The following is a 15,420-nucleotide window of genomic DNA, read 5'->3' as shown; positions in this document are numbered from 1 at the left end:
CATTGCTGTAATGTACGATTATTAATTTAATCATCTTGTGAGTATTGTATTAATCCAAAAATATATAAACTTTTAGCTAACACAAAAAGTCATGGGACAGAAAATCACAAAATTAATCATGTTGATAAGATAAAAAGTCACAATAAGTATCTTTTGTATATGAGAGAAGTTCTTACTTTACTTTCATTTAATTGTTGGTACTCTGTAGAGTCTAAATTTTAATTCACAGTGTAGGTAATTGTTTTTAAAGTTGTGACTTTATGTCCGACATATATATATTTATATACATTGTACAAGTCAAGTTTCAATTAATTCAAACAAATACTTCTTTAATGCTATTCAAAAATATATTATAAATTTGCAGTTTCTGGTAAACCATTTAAAACTAGTGCTAACATCTTGTCCAATGGTGTAGATTCAAACTCTCCATAACGTTTTTTATGAAAATATTCGTCTTCTTTCCATGGCTGTGGCAGGATTTTCTTAAATATCTGGTTACCTGTATCAAACCAAACAAAGTTCTTGACTCCTCCTTCTGTATTTATGTCTAAAGTGTTTAACTGAAAGCATGTAAAGTTCAGAGTCGTTTGATCCATGTTGACACACTGAACGCTAACAGGTTCTGGCAACTTCACAACATCTTCTCCGAATCTTTCTCTGGCCCTAGCCGTGGCATATGCAAAGCAGAACATGAGAGATCTACACTGTCTGTCAACATTGTTCCAGTGATCACTGTTCTGCATGAACAATGTATGTGGTCTATTAAAGGCATATGGTAATTTAAAACCATTGCAGGTAGAATCATTATAGAAATGCTCTTTTATCAAATCAATTGTTGGCTCTACAGGATATAAATCTGGCAAAGGCATATCAATAGATTTGTCGATTATTTCTTGATTAGCAAATGGCTGTAAATCTTGATTTGATCCCAACATGTAGCTTGGTGATCCTCGTATCAAAATATTTTTATCGTTAAACATGTAATGTGTATTGATAAATGGTGAATGAATGAGTCGTCTCCCCTTAACAGCGTTGGGGAACTGTGCTGCTGTACTTTGACACATCCTCAAGAGATCTGTCAGGAATATGCCTATTGATTGACTTGGAGGGATACCATATTCTCTTGGAAATTTGAATTTCAGATTTTCTTTGTCAATTCTTCTAGGGAGTTTAACCTTTTTGCTTACCCAGTCCTGTGAATGAATTATATAACGCTTCAAAAGTTTTTCCTTGTTGGGTATTTCTATCTTGTTTACCAAGTCGGAAACATTTTGAGGTAACCCATCAAAATTCTGTGTCTTGGTCAGAACACAAACTTGGTCAATATTTTGCAAAAATTTGATGTTATAGCTATAACATGTAACTGGATTTTCTTTATACAGCGGATTCTCTGTAGGGCTAGGTTCCTCATAGAACCGTGGATCATTAGCTGGTGGCTTCCATTCTTTTTTTATATCAGTCCTGAATTCCTCTAATGGATCAACAATGTTGACACCTATAAAATAGAAGAAATTTTGACCTTTAGTAATGTTACACTCTTAATTCAAAAAGTAGCATGTATTATATTGTCATGTTCATATCCTGTTCTTTTATACATTGAATTTCAATGTGTATTACAGATATGAATAGTATTTACATGTTAAAACTCAAGACTGTTACATTTTTATTTGAATATAAAAGTCTTTATATTATATGGAGTTCCTGAGAAAATTGTGACAAAAATATATGCTTTCTTCCAACAATTTGAAAAACTTAAATGTATATAGGAAAACAGTAGCATGAGTAAGTCATGTTGTGTCATATAGATTTTAAAAACACATATCGTCGCTGTTATGCAAAAACCTCGTATCTAAGGTTTTGATAATTTTACACCAGGCAGTAAAATCTGAAATCTTTTTTCGATTATTTAGAATTTAATATGTATGTTCCGCTGTATGCGAAAATATCTGATCTTCTAACCAATCAATTACCAAGACGAGCAAAAATTTCTGCACCTATATTGTATTTTCATTATTTTTAAGCTAATATATTAGCTTTGAGAACCTAAAATTGATAAAACTGTACCTGTAATAATGTCAGCTGCCGTGCAAAATTTTTTTTCTTTTGAGATACGATATTTTTGCACAACAAAATGTCCTCACCAATCCGACTACACTTTTTCGTCACATGTCAGAATTCGGGTTGATGATTGGTTAGAAGGTCAGATATTTTCGCATATAGTGGAACATACATATTTAATTCTAAATAATCGATAAACAGATTTCCGCAAAATGTTGAGATACGAGGTTTTTGCATAACAGCGACGATATATTTTACATTGTACAACTTATCAATGTCAATTTAGACAAATATTAAGTCATACTTCAAAGTAATTCTCGAGAACTAACAAAAATATTTGTAGGGCGAATGGATGGAAGGATTGAAACATGCCCAAGACTGCAATATGAGCACCACTTTTACAGTTGCAATTTAGGCAATTATAGAGTGAGGACATAACAAAGAAGGGAATGAAAGTGGTATCAAATTGTTTAAAAGAGACATGAATGCAAGTACATGTAACATATACATGTAGCATGTTTGAAGTAAGACAGAAGTCTGAAATGAATGCATATATATAACACCTTTTGCAATTACAGTCTGTCAATATGTGAATCTTCTTTAAAATGTTTTTTTCACCACAAGAAATAAAGCAAAATAACAGGGAATAAAATTGAGAATGGAAATATAGGGGAATATGTCCAAGAGACATAAACCCTTACCAAAGATATAATAACAGCCTATTAGTGTTAACCAGATGCTCCGCAGGGCGTAGCTTTATACGACCGCAGAGGTTGAACCCTAAACGGTTGGGGCAAGTATGGACACAACATTCAAGCTGGATTCAGCTCTAAATTTGGATTGTGATTAAATAGTTGACACAGCATAGGTTTCTGACACAGAATGAATGTGTTCTAATGAACTTAAAATTTTTGTTTTCTCTTAGAGCAATTCACTATGCTGTTGAATATTAATCCTCTCAAAAAAATGTTTGAAGAAATTTCTTTTTTATTTATGAAATTTCAAATGAGAAAAATTGAACCCAATTTTTTTAATTACATCCCTCTCTCCCTTATTCCAAAACTAATCTCAATTAAAATTTCTAATGGAGTTAGAACAATAACTACTCATTTAAATACATCATAAAATATTAAGATGTAAAAAAACTGCTTGTTATCACTGAATGGTAAAGATTATTTTAATTTATCAGTTGGTTGTAAAAAGTGAATATACATTGAATATTGTATAAAACAAAGATTTAAGTTGATTCTGGACAAAGAAAGATAACTCCAATTAAAAAAAAATCTTGCTATTGCACAATATTTTGCAATTAGATATTTCTTGCTTACTATTCTGGACAAAGAAAGATAACTCTAATTAAAAAAAATTTTGCTATTTCACAATATTGTGCAATTAGATATTTCTTGCCATTGCGCAATACTGTGCAATTGAAAAGACTTGCTATTGCACAATACTTAATATAATAATTTTAGATCCTGATTTGGACCAACTTGAAAACTGGGCCCATAATAAAAATCTAAGTACATTTTTGGATTCAGCATATCAAAGAACCCCAAGATTTCAATTTTTGTTAAAATCAGACTAAGTTTTATTTTGGACCCTTTGGACTTTAGTGTAGACCAATTTGAAAACAGGACCAAAAATGAAGAATCTACATACACAGTTAGATTTGGTATATCAAAGAACCCCATTTATTCAATTTTTGATGAAATCAAACAAAGTTTAATTTTGGACCCCGATTTGGACCAACTTGAAAACTGGGCCAATAATCAAGAATCTAAGTACATTTTTAGATTCAGCATATCAAAGAACCTAACTGATTCATTTTTTGTCAAAATCAAACTAAGTTTAATTTTGGACCCTTTGGACCTTAATGTAGACCAATTTGAAAACGGGACCAAAAGTTAACAATCTACATACACAGTTAGATTCGGCATATCAAAGAACCCCAATTATTCAATTTTGATGAAATCAAACAAAGTTTAATTTGGACCCTTTGGGTCCCTTATTCTGTTGGGACCAAAACTCCCAAAATCAATACCAACCTTCCTTTTATGGTCATAAACCTTGTGTTTAAATATCATAGATCTCTATTTACTTATACTAACGTTATGGTGCGAAAACCAAGAAAAATGCTTATTTGGGTCCCTTTTTGGACCCTAATTCCTAAACTGTTGGGACCTAAACTCCCAAAATCAATACCAACCTTCCTTTTGTAGTCATTAACATTGTGTTTAAATTTCATTGATTTCTATTTACTTAAACTAAAGTTATTGTGCGAAAACCAAGAATAATGCTTATTTGGGCCCTTTTTTGGCCCCTAATTCCTAAACTGTTGAAACCAAAACTCCAAAATCAATCCCAACCGTTCTTTTGTGGTCATAAACCTTGTGTTAAATTTCATAGATTTCCATTCACTTTTACTAAAGTTAGAGTGCGAAAACTAAAAGTATTCGGACGACGACGACGACGCAGACGACGACGCCAACGTGCTTTTTCATTAAAATGTTATTTTGCCACAGGTATGACAGGTAATATTTAGCAAATATCAGTCTATCAGTGTTAAAAATGTACCATGTCATATTCATATTGCTGAAAATATAGAACAACATCTGTATTCATCTAGATCTGTTGTATATTAAAGTAAATACAAATCATTAAAATTGCAAATACAGTGTACTTAATCATGAATGTGTTAAAATTCATATCAAGGAAGGTACATTCTTTAAATTGTTACCAGTTTATACACATATAGATATGAAAATTAAGTATGAGTGCCAATGAGCATGATGAGACAACTTTCTATCCAAGTCACAATTTGTAAAAGTCAAAGTATGACCTTCAACACAGCTCTAGCCTACATGGCCTAGGTTCACAAAGGGCCCCAAAAGTGAATAGTGTAAAACCAAGCAAACAGGAAAAGGTAAAGGCTTTGATTTAAAGTAAAAAGGATTGGAATCTTGTGCTAAATGCTGATTTCATTTTTGTGTCTTCATCATTTGAACTCGGGTGCATATAGTTATACATGTATCATTGGCAGTCATATTGCATCTACTTATTTTTATATTTTAGTTGGGAGTGAGAAAATTTCAGCCATTAAACAGGCAAGCCTAATAATAAACAAGATGCATGAATAATTTCTTGTAGTAATTAGATAATCCTTAAAACCAATTGGCAATCCTTGGGTGAATCCGCTACTCTCCTTAGAACAGAGGCGTAGCATCCTAATTTATATTGGTACGGCAGAAAATCATGCCATCCCGCCTCGCAGAGGCGGTTATGTGGCAAGGGGTTCGGGGGCCGCTTAAGGCCCCCGAGAAAATTTTAATAATTAGTGCAAAATCCTGCATTCTGACAACCTCCAGACACTTAAATTTGGTTCTCCAAAACCCTAGTTTTATGGGCAACAATTTAAAATATGACTCTTTTTTTTTAAAATCAAAATATAAAAATTTATGATAAAAAGTGCAACTTGAATCCTGCATTTTGACAATTTCCTGTCGCTTAAATTTAGTTCCTAAAAAACTTGTTTTATGTGCAATTATTTTACTCTCTTGTGTTAAAATCAATTTCAAAATATAGAAAACAGGGGCGTAGCTAGAAAGAAACGATGTGGACGCAACTACCACCGAGCGGAGCGAGTCGAAAAATTTTTGGGACCCTATTATGCAGATTTTTTTTTTTTTGGGGGTTTCAGTCATAGGACGGTTAAAAGAGGAGCTATATGTAGATAAAAATTTATGAACGTAAAACTATTAATAAATCTTCTGAATATAGTAATACATAAACAACACATATTTGTGATACAAAATTTACTCAAAATTGTCCAAAATCTGCTATTCGGGTCTGGGCAGAAACAAACTTCTCTATTACTTTGTCAACATTCACACTGAAATCCCGATGAATATGCAGTAATGCTATGTAACTTTCATTGTTCATTGTTGATCGTACATTATTTTGTTTTCAATTACATACGTAGTACCGTGACCTGATAGATCTCAGGGCCATCATGGCATGGTAGCAGTCGCGAGATGCTAGGTCAGTTTCATATGTCAGGGGCGTAGCAGCCGGTACGGCAGGTACGGCACTCGCCGTACCAATAATGTTCGTTGGTACGGCATGCCGTACCTAAAATTTATATATATAATATAAAAAAACACAAGGGTTTCAACAGTAATAAAGAAAAAAAAGATATTACAGAAAAAAAAATAATGATAGAAAAGTCCATGTAGAAGTCATACCAAACATACGGTATACATTCATAAGCAAAGTTCGAAAACTTGTATAAGTAGTATATATGCGATAACGAGTAATTGCCCTGTATTAATCAAAGTACGGAATTGTTTACTTACAACAGATTTTAATTGATCATGCATATGGTCATGAACAGTCATAGTACTATCAATAGCATGTTACTGCCTTCTACAATTGTTCTGGTTTAACACAAATGGCATGGAAGAATCAAAGTTAGAACTCTCAATGGAGAAACAAACGTTGTGCAGCAAGCATGGAATTTTGTGCGACTGGCATACAAGATTAAAGTTTAGCAAGCTATAAAAACCAGTTTTTGTCCAGAACTTTCTCCTTTAGAAAATACCTGTACCAAGTCAGGAATATGAAAGTTGTTATTCATTCGTTTGATGTGTTTGAGCTCTTGACCTTACCATTTGATAACAGTATTTTCGTTTTGAATGTTCCTGGGCGGGGTTCAGTTTTTTTGCTATTTTATTTTTTGCATTAAAAATATTATATTGAAAACAAGAATAAAAATATTGTCAGTTACTCTGTATGCATGCACCATAAAGTTTAAGTAATAATGACTAAAATATAAACGAGTTGTCCCAATTTTATTGCGTGCCGATCTATCCCATATGGCCGCTACAGAGACAAATAAACGATCTGCACATTGTTAAAATGCACATTCTGCTTGTAGGCACCAAGACGATCGGAATATAATCCAACTTCAACAACATCATACAGTAACACACTTTTACTGTTTTATTAATAGTCATGTGTTGGTAATATCTATTTGGCGTGGCTCGGTACTTATACATCCCGCCACGTGGATATAAATCTAGCAGTCACATAGTAGACGTGCCAACCTTTGCATGATCCTAAGAAATAAAGTACATAATGATAGACCAGTCCTAGTCGCAGTGATTTTTTTTTATTTTAGTCACTGAAGCCCAAGTCTGATCTTCGACGGTTTACAAATACGTTTAATGCTATTAGAAAATGCTATTCCATTATATTCCCTGAACTCTCAGCATCTAACTGTTATGTATTTTTTCCCGGTTACCAACCTTTCCCCCTGAAATACCTGGGTTTTTTTTTCTTTAAAAATACCTTTACTCAAAACATATTATATAAAAAAAAAAAAACCATGTACATATATATATGTCATATGCATATAATTACAGAAATACATTAATACTAAGGGATTCGAATCAGTATTTCCCTTAATATATTAATCGGTCTCCCTGTAAAAAAAAGGCAAATAACTGCATATAATTTTTTTCTTCTTCTGATCTTTCCTATATGATATGTACCGGGGTGGTGTGTGTCCAGGACTTTGTCAAGACTGTCTCACCCAACTACGATCCTAACCATGAAAATTTATACTATATATTCCAAATGGCTTTGAATCTACTAAAAATTGTTGAACTTGTTTAAACACAAGTAGATTTTCCTCTTATTAAAATTGAGAATGGAAATGAGGAATGTGTCAAAGAGACAACAACCCAAACATAGAAAAAAGCAACAGCAGAAGGTCACCAACAGGTCTTCAATGTAGCGAGAAATTCCCGTACACGGAGTCGTCCTTCAGCTGGCCCCTAAACAAATATATACTAGTTCAGTGATAATGAACGCCATACTAATTTCCAATTGTACACAAGAAACTAAAATTAAAATAATACAAGACTAACAAAGGCCAGAGGCTCCTGACTTGGGCAAGCGCAAACATTCTGCGGGGTTAAACATGTTTGTGAGATATCAACCCTCCCCTTATACCTCTAGCCAATGTAGAAAAGTAAACGCATAACAATATGCACATTAAAATTCAGTTCAAGAGAAGTCCGAGTCTGAAGTGTAAACTTAAATGGACCAAATCTGATATCGTCCGGAAAATCATTTCAGGATCGAATGACTGACATAAGAAAAGATTTCTGATACAATGCTGTTCTACACTTTCTAAGTTGTGTGTCATTCGTTCGTCTTGTGTCATAGTTATGAATATTACACAGTTGTTAAGGGATAATATCGCTTAAATAATCAGGGGTCTTATTGTGAAACATTTCATGTTTTTTACGTCTTTCTGATAGTAACTCCATCCTGTTTCGTTGTATAATTTGTTTATGGACGATAACTTAGTACCACCAGTAACTATCAATGCCGCTTCAAATTGCATATTTTCTAGTTTGACAATGAAAATAGATTTTTTTCGCAGTGTTATAGATTCGTCGTTTGTCTTACCCTTACTTGATATTATATGAGAAATTCTGAAGTTTATCCATCATGTTTATTTATTGGTCTTTGTAAACCGGGAATTTTGAAAATCTGTTCATTGGTCTGATCATAGTTCCCTTTACTTCCTGGATACGTTTAGCGAAGATTTGATAGTATAAAATTAGTTTAATAATTTCCTAAAACCGGTATGCATATACGGAATGATGCTCATTTTTTTTTTCTGTCAAAAAAATTCAAGTATTGTAGGAGCACGACAAGGCCTGGCAAGGTGTCCAACACAAAGTTAAAGTGCGTGTATTTATTTTAGTTAAGATGTTCAACGGCCTTCAACTTTTTCGATAAAGTTTAATTGCTGCCTTTTCGACACGATTCATGTTTCAAATTCTGTTTTCTATAGTTTGAAATTGAATTAAACACAAAAGAGTAAAATAATTGCCCATAAAACTAGTTTTTTTAGGAACGAAATTTAAGTGTCAGGAGATTGTCAGAATGCAGGATTCAAGTTTCTCTTTTTATCATAAATTTTTATGATTTTGATTTAAAAAAAAAAGAGTCATATTTAAAATTGTTACCCATAAAACTAGGGTTTTAGAGAATCAAATTTAAGTGTCTGGAGGTCGTCAGAATGCAGGATTTTGCACTATTTATTAAAATTTTCGAACCCCTTGCCGCATAACCGCCTCTATGAGGCGGGATGCGTCGCTTCGCCATCATGATTTTCTGCCGTACCAATATAAATTAGGATGCTACGCCTCTGTATGTTTTAGACAGTATTGAGATTTGTTCGTTTGTGATATTTCCTACAACATGATGAAGCAGATACAGCACAAAGAAGCGATTTTCTGATAACTTGACGCGACTCCACTCTCCAGTTGCGTTATCATATGGTCTATGAACACAAAAAATAATGAGACTTTCCAATACTGTTTTGGCGTGGTTGCAGGGTGATTGGCTCCAGTAGTCTGTCAACCACATCGCCTCGGCATATTTTCAACGATATCGAAGTGATCTGATAATTCTAATGCCGATTGGTACATCTCATTCCAAACTGATGAACTGTACACTGTAAAATGTGCTCCAAAACTACATATCTTAGACTGAGTATTACAAATTCAAAAGTAAAAATCTTGTAAAAGATACAAGTAACCTTCCGATTTTGTCATAATCTCCAAAAAAAATTATTTTGAAACCAAATGTCGTTATTTAATGAAGTTATTTATTTCATCAATTAAAAAAAGTGACAACATAGGTGTTTCCTTTAAAATTCAATTTATAAATTTTTATTTTGCCATTTCTTTTTTTGCATGCCGAATCAATGTGCATGCAACTTCGGAGCTACGAACTTTTTCTGAATGAACAGCTTCATCAACACTTGTAACAAGGTTGTAAAACTTATATCCGGGATAGACGGAAAAGACACCAACAGTCTCCGATTCCGATTGACCAACTCATCTCTCTCTCTTCTGCTTTTTTTTTTTTTTTTTTTTTTTTTTTGTGAAAACGACGTGGATGCACGTGCTGTCGTGCCTCCGGGTAGCTACGCCCCTGGAAAACAGAATTTGAAACATGAATCGTGTCGAAAGGCAGCAATTAAACTTTATCAAAAAAGTTGAAGGCCGTTTGAACATCTTAGCTAAAATAAATACACGCACTTTAACTTTGTGTTGGACACCTTGCCAGGCCTTGGCATGCTCCTACAATATTTGAAAATTTTTGACAGAAAAAAAGCGCCATTCCGAATATGCATACCGGTTGTAGGAAATTATTAAACTATCAAATCTTCGGTAAAAGTATTCAGAAGTAAAGGGAACTATGAACAGACCAATGAGCAGATTTTCAAATTTCTTTTACAAAGACCAATAAATAAACATGATGGATAACTTTCAGAATTTCTCATACAATATCAAGTAAGGGTAAGACAAACGACGAATCTATGACACTGCGAAAAAATCTATTTTCATTGTGAATATGGTTTCATCGCAATAACGATCAATAAGTTTATGACGACAATGTTAGAACTGCTAAAGCGATAATATAGTAGAAACGTAACAATGCCAACAACTTAGAACAAACAAAGTAAGAACATTTCCAGAGAGGGACATCCGAATTTACAAGTCATTTATAAAGGCATCGTGATTACAGATTAGTTTGTATAAATTGTATCACCATCACTGCTAGCGATCCGATGGATAAATCTGTTGTAGAGCTGTCACTCGTTCAGAACGTATTTAAATATTCTAAACATCAGCCCAACAATGTAAGAGCTGTTAACGCAAATTTTTGTTTTTCCCTCACCAGAATTCGAACTGAGATATCGTGGTACCAAATTGCATTGCACTATGATCGGCGCGCTAGACCAGTCGACCACTTTGGCTCTTATCAAAAGTGATCAACTAGAAAATATGCAACTTGAAGCGGCTATGCTAGTACTGGCTGGTACTAAGCTATCACCCATAAACAAATTATACAATGAAACAGGATGGGAGTTACTATCAGAAAGACGTAAAAAACATGAAATGTTTCACAATAAGACCCCTGATTATTTATAATTAAGCGATATTATCCCTCACAACTGTTTAATATTCATAACTATGACACACAACATATAAAGTGTAGAACAGCATTGTATCAGAAATCTTTTCTTACGTCAGTCATTCGATCCTGAAATGCTTTTCTGGACGATATCAGATTTGGTCCCATCTAAGTTTACACTTAAACGTTACCTTAATCAAAATGTAAGTAAAATACCAAATTCTTATTTATATGGAGAAAGGAAAGGACAAATACTTCATGCCAGACTTCGGATGGATTGTAGTAATCTAACGAACTTGTATTAAGAGAAATCTTGAAGAAATTAAAAACTGTGCTTGTGGTAGAATTGAAAGCAGTAAGCATTGTCTTCTCGAGTGTACTCCCTTGTCCGAAAACGTACAATAGAAACTTTTCTGTTCCCATTCAATATAAAACACTCCTATTTGGCAAAATACCTCAGTCAAGAGGAAAATCTACTTGTGTTTAAACAAGTTCAACAATTTTTAGTAGATTCAAAGCCATTTGGAAATATAGTATTTCATGGTTAGGATCGTAATTGGGTGAGACAGTCCTGACAAAGTCCTGGACACACACCAACCCGGTACATATCATATAGGAAAGATCAGACAAAAAATCAACTTTTTATTTGCAGTTATTTGCCTTTTTTTACAGGGAGACTGATTAATATATGAAGGGAAATACTGATTCGAATCCCTTAGTGTATTTCTGTAATTATATGCATATGACATGTATATATGTACATGTTTTTCATTTTGTTTTTTTTATATATGTTTTAAAGAAAGAAAAAAAACAGGTATTTCAGGGGGGAAAGGTTGGTATAAACCGGGAAAAAAATACATAACAGTTAGATGCAGAGAGTTCAGGGAATATAATGGAATAGCATTTTACGTGTTTGTAACCGTAGAAGATCAGACTTGGGGCTTCAGTGACTAAAATTTAAAAAAATCACTGTGACTAGGACTGGTCTATCATTATGTACTTTATTTCTAAGGATCATGCAAAGGTTGGCACATCTAATATGTGAATGCTAGATTTATATCCACAGCGAATCCACAGCGAATATTCGTAACACTTGCTTTTTGATTTCAGCGTCACGGAACGCTAAATACTTTTAGTTTTTTTTTCGATATCACACAGTAGATTGCTGATTTGTAGAGTGTAAAACTCAAAAATTATGAGAAATAATATACAACCAAGTGTCGCACGGAACTTTTGAACATTTAGTTTATTATGTATAAAATTCACACTTTAACTGTTAAATGAAGAAAAAAATCATTATTTTCCAATAAAAAATGTGTTAAATTACAAGTGAAAATCGCATTCAGTTTTTTTCGTATGTTTTGTTCAAAATGCAACATTCTTTGCAAACACTTCTTAAAAACTTGAAGGAAAACAAAAAGCCATATATACACGCACATTAGCAAATATGAAAAACGCGATCACAAAAATTTACCATAGCACAAATGATATCACACATTCACAATGGCGGGATGTATAAGTACCGAGCCACGTCAAATAGATATTACCAAAACATGACTATTGATAAAACAGTAAAAATGTGTTACTGTATGTTAGTTGTTGAAGTTGGATTATATTCCGATCGTCTTGGTGTCTAGAAGCAGAATGTGCATTTTAACAATGTGCAGATGGTTCATTTGTCTTTGTAGCGGATAAATCGGCACGCAATAAAATTGGGACAACTCGTTATATTTTAGTCATTATTACTTAAACTTTATGGTGCATGCAAAAACAAAGTAACTGACAATATTTTTGTTGCAAAAAATAAAATAGCAAAAATACCGAACCCCGCCAGGAACAATCAAAACGAAAATACCGTTATCAAATGGTAAAGTCCAAGAGCTCAAACACATCAAACGAATGATAAAAACTTTCATATTCCTGACTTGGTACAGGTATTTTCTTAAGTAGAAAATGCTGACTAAAACTGGTTTTATAGCTTGCTAAACTTTAATCTTGTATGCCAGTCGCACAAAATTCCATGCTTGCCGCATAACGTTTGTTTCTCCATTTGAGAGTTCTAACTTTGATTCTTCCATGCCATTTGTGTTTAAACCAGAACAATTGTAGAAGGCAGTAACATGCTATTGATAGTACTATGACTGTTCATGACCATATGCATGGTCAATTAAAATCTTTTGTAAGTAAAAAAAATCCTTACTTTGATTAATACAGGGCAATTATTCGTTATCGTATATACTACGTATACGAGTTTTCGAACTTTGCTTATGAATGTATACCGTATATTGCTATGCCTTCTACAGGGACCTTTCTATCATGATTTTTTTTCTGTAAAATCTTTATTTTCTTTATTTTCGTTGATAAAACTTTATTTTTTATATTTTTTATATAAATTTTAGGTACGGCATGCCGTACCAACGAACATTATTGTACGGCAAGTGCCGTACCTGCCGTACGGGCTGCTACGCCCCTGTAGAAACTATATATGTTTTTATTATACTTTAAGCAAATTTCTTATATACTCTCTATTCATTTCATTGGACACGCTGCATTTGTTAATTTTTACTAACATTTTATAAACACCATCCACCCAAAGCAATAGGGGATAATATTAACGAGTTTCAATGCCTAAAATAAACATCCACTAATTCAGGGCTCACATTTATAGCATGCGACTAGGAGAAGTCCAAATAATTTTGACGTCTTGAAGGCTTTTATACTTTTTTTCTTTGACGCCTTAAATCACTGCAAAGCAATAAGCATAATCGGCTTTTTAGAAGTCATAATTATTTGGACTATCCAGGGTGACAAAGCTGTTTTTACGTCTCATACTTTGGCAATTGCTATGTCCGACTTTGAAATTCTTAAACAGGTCTCATTGCATTGTTTTGACTAAGGATTTGTGTTTTCTTTGCTTTAACAGCACAGGCAACGGCAAAGAAGTCTGTGTTTTACATATGTGGTTGGACTAAATAATTTTATATCTATGAATATTTTTTTTTTTTTTTTTTTTTATGCTACCTAATTTTTCTATAGCTTCTGGCACTTGCAGGGGAGGATTTTTGTATTTTCCTCTAGTCTTCCAGACAGTCTTTAACCATTTAACTTTGTTAATTTTATAATAAAACAGTTCTTTAGTGAGCCTCATGGTTCCAAAAATTGTTTGTGTGCAAAGCTATGCACTGTCCCAAGGCTTTCCGGAAACCGGAAGTTTACATGAGCATATGAAAAACCATGAAAAGTATCGAATATAAAATCTAAAAGCTCACACTACAGAAAAAAAAACAGAAGTAAATATGCATCTAGTTCCAGGCTCTGTTCAGTTCGGAGCATCTATGTTCTCTGTTTATGGAAGATGATTGTCTTCGTCTGCACATTAAATGAGATGTTGTTTTTGTAAAACTGTCATTGTCATAAATAATCGCTATGCATGTTTTATCCTGTTTACATTCCAAAATAAGATAAAAAGTTGTGTTATGTAGGGGTTTTAATCGAATAAATGAGACTTTCATGATCCATATCAATTTCAAACATTAATAATACCCCTAGAGTAATTATTGATCTGATGCATTTCCAACTAGTTGGGACTATTTAATTTCTAACCAACACTACAATTATAAATATCAAGACATTCATGTCTGTGGATTACAATCCTCTTTTCATAGACATATATAGACCTTAGATACAATAAACTTTATTACGCCAATCAGGTCACAAGTTGCTGAGAAGAATAATTATTTCTCTTGTGGAGAGTTGTCTCATTGGCAATCATACAAATGTACCACATCTTCTTTTTTTTATTGGTCGAAATAGCTGTCATTAACTGAGAGTACTCTTAGATCTGTACCTAATGTCTTTTTGTTGTATACATGTACGACATGTAAGACATACAATTATCCATCCACATTCACTCTGTTTTTGGAAAGATTAGAACTTGTTCTAAATCTTTACTTAGGCACTGGCCTCCCTAACAGCACGACAGGTTAGCTACTGTTACCAAATGCATTCACGCTGAAATATAGTTCCCTATTGTTCTCATCCATGTGCACATAATACACATGTATATAAACTGAAAAAATATGTATATTGGAGCAGTTCATTCAAGAATGTATGTCATTAAGGTGTATTGATGTACAGGTTTTTTTTATAAACATTTGGATAGGTTATTGGGTATTGATACAATACTAGTATGATTGACAACTGTCATTATCACTAAACAATCAGAGACAAGGTAGACCTTTAATTACATTGCCCCACCTCCTAAACTGTCAATCAAATTGACCACATTACTTATCAACCTCAGTCTTACATAATTATACAGATCCTGCAATATACAGACCCTGCAATATACAAATATTTGAC

The 15,420-nt window shown here is 33.3% G+C and overlaps 1 protein-coding gene across 1 annotated transcript; it reads right to left on the bottom strand.

Annotated features, from left to right (window-relative positions):
- Window positions 1-308: 308 nt before the first annotated feature.
- Window positions 309-14,263, bottom strand: LOC139506100 (large ribosomal subunit protein mL37-like). Its single transcript, XM_071295363.1, has 2 exons — window positions 14,080-14,263; window positions 309-1,495 (listed from the first exon to the last, which is right to left on the bottom strand). The coding sequence occupies exons 1-2, from the start codon at window positions 14,204-14,206 to the stop codon at window positions 351-353; spliced, it is 1,272 nt and encodes a 423-aa protein (XP_071151464.1). The 5' UTR covers window positions 14,207-14,263; the 3' UTR covers window positions 309-350.
- Window positions 14,264-15,420: the final 1,157 nt, after the last annotated feature.

This window comes from Mytilus edulis, unplaced genomic scaffold (genome assembly GCF_963676685.1).
Source record: "Mytilus edulis unplaced genomic scaffold, xbMytEdul2.2 SCAFFOLD_1465, whole genome shotgun sequence".
NCBI classification, from domain to species: domain Eukaryota; kingdom Metazoa; phylum Mollusca; class Bivalvia; order Mytilida; family Mytilidae; genus Mytilus; species Mytilus edulis.
Note: the sequence above shows the minus strand (reverse complement) of the source record. Positions and strands in the feature narration are given on the sequence as shown.